The following is an 11,017-nucleotide window of genomic DNA, read 5'->3' on the forward strand; positions in this document are numbered from 1 at the left end:
GTTTTCTCTCTTCAGACATGAAAAGAAATCCACCGACCAAAAAAAAAAAAAAGACATGAAAAGAAAAACCAGAAATTTTTTAATAAATAATTATTTTTAAACCAAATAGGATTTTAGACCAACAACATAAATTCCTTAGCAATGGCTTAAGAAAAAATTCATAGAAATTATTTTGTTTTGTTTTTTTTTATTTTTTAGTGTTATTTCTTTTAAAATTTTATAAAAGAATATATGAAAATAAAATAACTATATCGTTTATACTTTTGTTTCTTTTATAATTAGAAATAAAAATTAAAAATAAAAACACAAATTAAGCATATGCCTTAGGACCGGACATCTACCTCTACTAAAATAAGAATATAAGAGAGATTTTTTGTATAACTTTCCCTTTTAAAATATCTTTCACTATATATAATAAATTAAAAAACATTATGTACAAAACTTGAATCTAAGATTTTTAAATTAAAATATGACATATATTTATCAACGTGAGTATTGTTACTGTATCGTAGAGAAAAAAGTACGTGAATATAAAGTACTACGTGAATATAATTTATTGTAGAGAAAAAAAGTACGTGAATATAAAAAATTATACTTATAAGACAGCTGCATAAAATCATTTTAAAAGACAATTGAAAAGATAATTTTTTTTTCTTGAAAATATAGCCATGTTTTATTCTATTTTTAAAATTAAAAGCAGCTTTAGATACATATATACAAAATATGAATATAAGTTAAATAAAATAAGAAAGGGGTTGTTGAAGTCTTATTATATATGTTAGGTCTTGAATTTTTGCTGCATTCTATTCATTTGAATGCTAAATAATAAACAATGTAATTAATTTATTGAACCAGAAAGGAAGTCCTGAACAAAGTCCTAAATAACTAGATGTCATTTAGACTTTAGAGGGAGAGCTTGAAATTCAACCACAAAGGAATCTATGTTATATTTGCCAAGGGACCTCGAAACCAAACTTCCAAGTTATAGAAAATGAAAATTGGCCAACTTATTTAACTTGGACCGAATCAAAATCAACCAATACTTAATTATCATTATCTGTCTGTTTTCTATATATTGTCATTACATACCCCATAATATATAAAAAAAATCTATCTACAATTCTGCATACAAACATTAACCATCAAATTAATTATAATATATTTATCCATAAATATATATTATTTAATTTATCTTTTATATATATTTTATACAAATAATTTATTTAATAATTAATTTTTTATGTATACATTTATATAGTTGTAATATATATGCTTTAATTTATGTGCTTTACATGACTCGACCCAACCCAAAAATTTGGTTCGGATCCGAATATTTTGGGGTTGATTTGGTGTAATTTCACTGTGTTTAGGATCGGATAAAGGTCTCAAAAATAGATTCAGTCATTATTTAGGGTTAGAGTCCGATCAAAACGAATTTGGTTTCATCCAGCCCATGTGCACACTAGGGGACTAAAAAATGTATATATGTTCTAAATTAATTCTAATATTATGTTATATTAATTATAAGTTTATTGTTTTATTTTTAATCACATTTGTTGAATTAGGAAATAGATTAAAGAAGCATGAAATTAGAATTTAGAGATAAATTCAAGTTCAAGTATAGTTATCAACTTTTCTATAACAAGTATTTTTTTTCTTTTTTATAAATGAGAGCATTATAATTTTTTGATATAAAATTTATCAAGACCAGATGAAGACCCGGTTTTAGTGTAGCCCAAAAGGTCGAAAGTAGTGTGATTTCACCAGGTCTAAAGTTGGGTAAGAATCTCAAAAATAGACCTGATCATTATTTAGAGTCGGATCCAAATCAAGACGAACCCAATTTCACTCGATCCTATATACACCCCTAGCTTCGATTACTTTTGTAGGTGCCATTATTTTCTTTAAAAACTAAACAAAAGCTATGTAACTACAAGTGTTGAGTTTGAAGTTAGAATATATTTAGTTTTAATAATTATTCAAATTTTTTTATAGATTTTTTTAAATTTTATTTTGGTATTTTATTTTTTCAATAAAATTTTGAGTGTTTAAAGAACTTATATTCAACGACTCCATTTGTTCTGTAAGAGGATTTGATGTGATAGTTCTGTCAGACTGCACTTTGCATAACAGAAATATTGACGGATGAATTGGACTGTATCAACGGCAGGATGATCTTGCAGATAAGACTGCTGTGTAATTGTCGATGGTTTTGGAACATGGTGAGTACTAAACAAATATGCATTTCACTAACCCTCCAGACCTCTCTAACGAAATAAAACATCTATGGTTGGAAACTACTCAATATATAACAATAATAAATGAGTTAATACGTCTCAATTAAACTTGAATTCATCAGTATCCAAGATTTTGTCGGAGGACAATACGGAGATTCCATGGATATCTATTTGCAGCTTGACGGTAATGCACAAGATACTTTAATCGGTCTGATTCGACCACTCGGTACTCAACACTCCTGCGAATACTGTAGTTCTTCGCACCCTATATTACTGCATCTCGGCATTTGAATTTGTGACTGACCTGAAACTCTACCTCACCATTTAGGTTGTAATCCTCTTCTACTGTGTTAGAAAATGGAGATTTCTCATGCATGGCGTCCAAATCTAATGTATGATAGTTACTTGGTACATCTGATAGCGCCGGAATCGGGTGGTAGGGGAGGAGGCAAAACATAGCGCCCCACTATCTCGGCCGGTGTCTCCGGTACAAACTCATCCTCCTCATCATCTTCAGAAGAATTATTATCGTTGCTATTCGCAACATACTCTTCGTCGGAGTCTTCCTCACCCACCTCCATGTCTTCCACTGAACTGGCAACATGAATCGGTGGTGGTGTAAGAGGTGGGTCATCCTACACAAATGTCGAGTGTATAGAACCACCACCACCAATATCACCAACTTCGGCGGAAAGTTCCATCACTTGTGCCGCCATGATTCTTCCATGGATGTCAAACATGAGTTGCACATGCTCATCGCGCTGGAGCCGAAATAGTCGAAACTGGAATACTCCATTACCCAACGGTACTAGCAACCTATACCCCACCCTTCCGATTTTTCTTCTCCATGTGCCACTAAGATTGCTCAATATCAAACTCTTAAACTCGAATAACGAACTTACACATCAAATGTGCAATAATAATGGATTCTCACACTCAAATATCACCCCATTGTTACTGTTTCTCATACGACAATTGGGGTACACACGGACAACTATATATCTGCTATTGTTGGACATCTTTGCCTACTCTTTGTAAGAAAAATAGGGGTGAAGAAGAAATAAAATGTATGTGGAGAATGTCAATAGTTGCACATCCTTTTATAGCAGTTGCAAATTTGTCATATTGTATCTCGTTTACATTGCAAACGTATTAATTTAACACATATTTTATTTACGGTGTAAACGAAATAAGCTTGCACATATCTTGTTTACACGTGTCACGCACACATGCTATTGTAAACGAAATAAGACTAGAGAACGAATTTTGATAATAATTTTTATAATTATTTATTTTAATAATTAAAATATTTATTTAATTTATTTAAATAAAAAATCAGATTAATATTATGATATTATAATCTATATATATTTTTTACTGCCTCCAATCCATGATACGGACCAGCTTGATCTAAATGGTGACATTTGTTGAGATGTTGTTAGAGAAATACATCCAGGAGATATTAACACCAAAAATCGGATATATGTTAAAAGTCGTAAGTCTATAAAAAAAGACGATAAAGCTTTGAATAAATGATAATTAAGATAATATAGTTTAGGTGATATTTTTTTTTTAGTTTTTATTATACTGATACATATTAATTAATAAAAAATATTAAAAAGTGTTTAAATTTATTATTTTTATTATTAATTAATTATTAATATGTAAATATATAAATTAAAATATATTATTAAATTAAAAAAATTTAATTAATAACTAAAAATATAATAAAAACAATAAATTTTGAAAAAACTCTAGGATTGCTCTCTAAATTAATCGTCGCATTGAAGTAAGAATCTTCTTGTAAATATAGATATCCTACTAATATCAGTCCCATGTAAACAGTCACTCATATTCAATACTCAGAAAACAAGGTTTTAGAAAATAGAAACGGTGTCAGCCTGTAAGTGGCATAATTTTTTCATTTTTATTTAAAGACCTTGAATTCGAGTTTCTACTAACTAAAAAAAAAAAAAGGGGCAGAAACGGCAACGGATCGGAGTAAGCGACGGCGGCAACTAGGGTCTTGCGGGTTGACGCCAGTGACAGCTCCGAGAGATCAGAGGAGTAGGACCGAGCAGCGAAAGCAGCAACGACGGAGGCGAGAAAAGAGAAGCGAGCTGCGAGTCCGACGAGACCAGTAGAGTCACACCTTTCGAGAGGATTGCTTGGATCTCTCTTCTATGGCGGCTCTACTCATGAACATGGCAGTTGAGCTACTGTATAGGGAAGGACTTCCGATGGTAGATGAAAGCACGTCATCGACGATACGGGATATATATAAAATTCTCCTACAGGTCAATGACGATGTAGAGGGTCGTCAAGTGAGGGATTCAGACGTGAAGAATAGGCTGGAAAGAATTAAGGATCTATGCTACGACACCGTAGACATTCTGGAAGGACTGAAAATTCAGAAGGCTAAAAAGGTTCACTTTCTAAACCACCCTGCTTCTTTACTAAATCCTCTTCGACAACGTGGCCCCCGTAAATTGGAGGAAGTCCTCAATAAATTGATGACCCTATGCTATAGTGACAAGCTGGGACTCAAAGCCAGCTTGAATCAACTAACACTCGATAGGAGGATGTCATTAGAGTCTCAACGCGGCGAGGTAAACCGAACTCGAATTGCTAACCTGAATTTACATGGTCGAGAACGTGAAAGCTCAACTTTAGTTGATAAATTGTTGAACACGGACGGTCAAAGACAGGGTGATATCAAGTGCATATCTGTTGTTGGAGAGGCTGGAATAGGAAAGACTGCATTGGCCCGTCTCGTCTATAACCATGAACAAGTGATCCCTCATTTCGATTTAAGGGCATGGATTTATGTCTCCAAAGAATTCAGCCTGTCTAAGATCGCTCTGTCCTTGCTGGAAAATTGGACAGATGATATCATACGCAATCAGGTTGGATTGGAGAGCTTGTTTCAGAGAAGTGCTGAGATGATTTCGGAGAAAAAATGCCTTATTGTTCTGGACGATGTTTGGAGTGAAAACAGTTACGATTGGGAACAACTAAAGATCCTTCTCAGTCATGGGGCTTCTGGGAGTACTTATTTGATAACCACTTCCAAGATGGCAGTTGCACGAGCAGCAGGATCCAGAGAGACAGAGTTCCTTCCTCTGAGCTATCTTTCAGATCGACATTGTTGGTCCATTGCCAAGGAGACAGCATCCATACCGGCAGACTTAGGAGAAGAGGAGTTTTTCAGTGAATTTGGTGCAGTTTTTGCACAGAAGTGTCTCGGGTTGCCTCTTAATGCAAAGTCTCTTGGTGATAGGTTGAGGTCAAGTTCAGGGACTGTACAAGGATGGAGAGAAGTGATAGAAAGGTATGTCCCGAAAGCAATAGACTCCGATGAAGAAGAAGAAGAAGAAGAATGGGGACTTCATAGTGGTTCGATTCGAACTGAGTGGGAGAAGAGAGCAAAACAACCTACAACTTCGTTGGTTCTTAAAGCAGCAATACATGGCCGTGATGATGAGCTAAGTGATTTGATTGCAAAGTTATGCCGCAATGATGACCAAGTCCAAGGTATTCAAACAATTTCTATTGTAGGAGGAATTGCTGGAATAGGAAAGACTGCTCTGGCCCAACTTGTGTACAACAGTGATGTAGTGTGCAAGAATTTTGAGTTGAAGAGCTGGGTGTATGTCTCACAGCCATTCAATCTGAAAAACATTGCAAGGGCCATGTTGGAGTGTTTTACATCTGATCCGATACATGGGCTTGAATTGGATAGCTTGTTTTTGAAAATCCGTCATCTCATTGAGGGAAAGAGATACCTGTTTGTGTTGGACCACGTTTGGAGCCAGGATTATCACAAGTGGGAACAACTAAAGAACTGCTTAGATTGCGGGGCTCGTGGAAGTACCCTCTTAATAACAACACGCAAGATGGATGTTGCACGAGTAGCTGGATCCAAAGAGATGGACATCATTCACCTGAAGAATCTTGAAGAGCAGCACTGTTTGTCCATTATCAGGGACGAGTTATCCACTTTCTCTGATCCAGAGAAAGTCTTCCAGAAATACTGCAATTACATTACATTGAAGTCTCAGGGGGTGCCTCATATTGCAAAGTATCTTTGTTTTATCTTGCGTCGTGCACCTCCTTTCTCAAAACAGTGGCAATTATTAGAAAGGGATCTCTCAGCAGCTCCAAGAGGAACTCAAAACCCAATCATGGAAGATGAACTTGATAGCGATTTGAGTTATGAAGAGGAGAGCGAGGAGGAAAAAGCAAGGCAACCGACGACTTCATTTGTTCATGTAGCAAGAATACATGGACGAGATGATGTTACCGGAGCTTTAATTGGGAAGCTGCTTAGCAATGATGGTCAAGCCGAGCGCATTCAATTTATTTCTATTGTGGGAGGTGCTGGAATAGGAAAGACGGCAGTGACACAACTTGTTTACAACACTCCTGAAGTGATGAAGTATTTTGATTGCAGGGCATGGGTATTTGTTGGCGAGGAATTCAATCTTAACCGGATCATAAGGTCCATTATAGAAAGTGTGACTGCTAAATCATTGAATGAGACTGACCTCGAAGCACTGTTGTTTAAATTTCGTCAAACTTTTGATCATAAGAGATGCCTTTTCGTTCTGGATGACGTCTGGCTTGAAGATGATCTCCAATGGGAAGAACTAAAGCAGTGGTTCCATTTCACCGATCTGGGAAGTCGCACTTTGATTACCACAAGAAACAAGGGGATTTCAGAAAGAATATGTTCAGAAACAAACATCGTGCTTCTCGATCCTCTTTCTGACTCGGCTTGTTGGTCAATTATCAAAGACTATGCATTTGGTCATTCAGTTAACGAGACAAAAGCAGAAGAAATGTTCAATGAAGTGGGAAAAGACATTGTACAGAAGTGTAAAGGCGTGCCGCTGATGGCGAAATCTCTTGGTAATATCTTGCGTGGCAAGAATTCCATACAAGAGTGGCAACAAGTATTGGCAAGTGAGACGTGGGATTCAGCAGAATTGATGTCTTCAGTTATGATGAGCTATCTTTCGATGCCACCCGAATTGAGACAAGTCTTATTGTATTGTTCAGTCTTTCCTAAGAATCATTCCATAGATGTGGGCAAGTTAATCAAACTGTGGATGGCACAAGGTTTTATTGCCTCAGTTGAAAACGAAATGGAAAGAGAGGGGTGGAAGTACATTAAACAATTGTTAGACCGCAACATCTTTGAAGAATTTAATCAGGATAGTCATGGTTGCTTCAAGTGCAAATTGGAGAGTGGAATGAGCGACTTAATCCATTTTCTTGCAAAAAATGAATCCCACAGAGTGCTTATTGACTATATGAAGGAGGCTAGAGTGGCTGATGATCCCACAATACTTCGTCATTGCACCCTAATCATTGCAGCTCAATCTTCTCTGCCGGAGTCCATTGCCAATGCAAAGAAACTACGCACTTTGATGATTTTGTCTGAGTATTTCTTTTCAGATCCAACGACCCTTGCTAGAGTACTGAGTCATTTGAAGGTGGTCAGGGCATTGGACTTGAGCTCTTGTTTGATCAAAGAGCTTCCATCAAACATTGGGGAATTGTTACTTCTAAGGTATCTTGACTTATCTTTTAATCGTGATTTGAAGAAGTTGCCTAAAGCTATTTGTGGCTTGCTTCATTTGCAAACTTTGAATCTAAATGGATGTGATAGACTTCAAAAACTACCAAAAGGCATAGGAAATCTAATCAAGTTGCGGCATCTTGAGATTCTTTGGACGACAAGTCTTAGCTACTTACCAAAAGGGGTTGCAAATTTAACTTTGCTCAGAACATTGAGTCGTTTCATTGGGAGTAGTGTTGCTGGTAGCAAAGCATGCAATCTTGGAGATTTGAAAGAGCTAAATCTCATTCAAGGGTCCATCACCATAGATGGTTTGGGAGGTGAAACTTGTGTTGATGAAGCTTCAAAAGCATGTTTGAAAAATAAGAAAGACCTGCTTGGCTTGGAACTGTGCTTCTCTTCTGTAGGTTCAGAGATTAACCATGACGAAGGTGTACTTAATGCATTGGAAGCGCCTCCTGAATTGCAATGCCTTGAGATATTCTTTTATCGAGGACAGTTGTTGCCTGATTGGATGAAAACATTGAGGAATTTAAGGCACCTAGTGCTTGCTCATTGGAGTAAATGCAGTATCTTACCCTCTCTTGGGCACCTGCTTTCTCTTGAATCACTTGAGATCAGGTATATGCCTAATGTGAAGATTGTAGGCTCTGATTTTCTAGGATTGTCACCGGACAATGCTGTCAGCTGCGACCAAGTTTCCTCATCAATAGTTGCATTTCCCAGATTGCAAAAGCTTTGCTTTGAAATCATGAATGGCTGGGAAGACTGGTCTGGCAATGGCAGCCATGCCAATATCATGCCATTGCTTTCTGCTTTGTCAATTGAAAACTGCCCAAAGTTAAGGACACTTCCACAGTATATACTGGAGAAGAAAGATTTGAAACGTGATATAAAAAATTGTCCTGTTCTGGAAGCATACAACAATAATAGCACCAGCAACAACAACGACCATAGTGTCTTATCCAATTAGGTGGAAGTAGATTTTCAGGTAAATTTCGTTTGCATTTTCCATACCATCATATAGTAAACACTAGCAGAGTTGTTCCTAGTCTAATTATTATTTTGTTCTTAGTAATCTCTGCACTCTGAATGGCATGCAAAATTTAGTTCATATTTTCAGTTGTGCCAGTTTTAACGTTTCAATGGTGTCGTCTGCATAGTAATCGAACATATGTACTAAATATTTTTTAGTATAATAAGCTCTGGAAGATAAATTTAGCTCAGAATCAATGATTCTCTGGTGTGTATGTTCAATCCATAAATTTAGTGCTAGTCTGTGTGTGGTTAATTACTTCATTTTTGGTTTTTCATAGGCCTGGTTCTTAATACCTGCTTTAGTCTAGATAATTTCTGTGATGTGAAAGAATCATTATAAAAATTAACTTGTCTAATTAACCATAGTTAGAGGATTGGTTAGCTTTCTAGAAGTTGATGATTACCAATGACACTCACTTGAATACTTGATCTATTCTTTTTTTTTTTTTGGTCAGCCACTTGATGTATTCTTCACTCTCTGTGAAAATCCTCCATAAAGAACAAGAATAATCTTACCACTCAACACTGTATGATGAGCACGTCCGTTGACCAAAAAAAAAGCACGTTCAAAAAAAGAAACCGTATGATGAGTGATGAGTGATGAAAGGCATATAAGTGAGACATCTTGAAAAAGTCATTAAGAAAAAAGGCAGAGAGAGGTACTTGGAGAAAAAAGTCAATATTTAGGACAAAAAACACAATTAAGCCAAGGAAGGAAAGAAATTACATGAATAAACCAAACTCAAAAATGATTCACGAATCAGCCAAAGCAAATTACTATATAATTCGAACCAGTTTGGTTTGAATTAGGAAAACATGTAATTCGAACCAATGGAGCTCGAATTATGATGGAAGACGTGATGCATGTAATTCGAACCTATATGGTTCGAACTACAATTGAACATAATTCGAACTAGGTGAGTTTGAATTACTCAAGAAGACGACGTTACATGTAATTCGAAGTAAGTTGGTTCGAATTACATGATGAACAGTTCGAATAATAATAATAATAATAATAATAATAATAATAATAATAATAATAAGGTTTACACATACTTTATTATATTAGGTTAGATAAAAATTAAACTATTTAAATAAATAATTCAGTGTCTAGAAGTCAAGTCTTAAAATAATTTTTTGGGAATTATTTATCATATTATAAATTCATAATTATGTAAGTATGTGAAGGATTTATTTTTTAAATTACGTTTTTAAATTAAATGACTTTCAATATTATTAGATTGTCTTATTTTTAAATTGGTCAATTCATTTTATATTTATATATTGTAATTATTTATTTTGTAACGAGTACAACTAAAATTTTAATAACAATTATTAAATTAAACATTGTTACTATGAGTACTATAAAAGTTTGTAATGTACTCGTTACTAACCTATTACATGTTAAAAATTTTTAAACTTTATAAAATACAATTTTTTTCATAGACTAGTATTATCGAACTAATTGAATTCGATTTAGCATTGGCTCCATGTAGATATAATGGTTGGTTTATTAAAATAATTACATGGATTAGATTTATGCTATGAAATTTACATTCAATTAAAAATTTGTATTATGTGATAGGTTAGTAACGAGTACATTACAAACTTTTATAGTACTCATAGTAACAATGTTTAATTTAATAATTGTTATTAAAATTTTAGTTGTACTCGTTACAAAATAAATAATTACAATATATAAATATAAAATGAATTGACCAATTTAAAAATAAGACAATCTAATAATATTGAAAGCCATTTAATTTAAAATCGTAATTTAAAAAATAAATCCTCCACATACTTACATAATTATGAATTTATAATATGATAAATAATTCCCAAAAAATTATTCTAAGACTTGACTTCTAGACACCTAATTATTTATTTAAATAGTTTAATTTTTATCTAACCTAATATAATAAAGTATGTTTAAACATTATTATTATTATTATTATTATTATTATTATTATTATTATTATTATTATTATTATTATTCGAACTGTTCATCATGTAATTCGAACCAACTTACTTCGAATTACATAGAACGTCGTCTTCTTGAGTAATTCGAACTCACCTAGTTCGAATTATGCTCAATTGTAGTTCGAATTACATCCATCACGTCTTCCATCATAATTCGAGTTCCTTTGGTTCGAATTAC

The 11,017-nt window shown here is 34.2% G+C and overlaps 1 protein-coding gene across 1 annotated transcript; it reads left to right on the forward strand.

Annotated features, from left to right (window-relative positions):
• Window positions 1–4,122: 4,122 nt before the first annotated feature.
• On the forward strand, window positions 4,123–9,066 carry LOC130960888 (putative disease resistance protein RGA3). The gene is made up of 2 exons (XM_057886395.1): window positions 4,123–4,140; window positions 4,221–9,066. The coding sequence occupies exon 2, from the start codon at window positions 4,421–4,423 to the stop codon at window positions 8,792–8,794; it is 4,374 nt and encodes a 1,457-aa protein (XP_057742378.1). The 5' UTR covers window positions 4,123–4,140; window positions 4,221–4,420; the 3' UTR covers window positions 8,795–9,066.
• Window positions 9,067–11,017: the final 1,951 nt, after the last annotated feature.

The sequence above is a fragment of the Arachis stenosperma genome, chromosome 2 (genome assembly GCF_014773155.1).
Source record: "Arachis stenosperma cultivar V10309 chromosome 2, arast.V10309.gnm1.PFL2, whole genome shotgun sequence".
NCBI classification, from domain to species: domain Eukaryota; kingdom Viridiplantae; phylum Streptophyta; class Magnoliopsida; order Fabales; family Fabaceae; genus Arachis; species Arachis stenosperma.

What these genes read in the sequence shown, in the direction of transcription:
- LOC130960888 (XM_057886395.1), top strand. Translation starts at nt 4,421, where the DNA reads ATGGCGGCTCTACTCATGAACATGGCAGTTGAGCTACTGTATAGGGAA.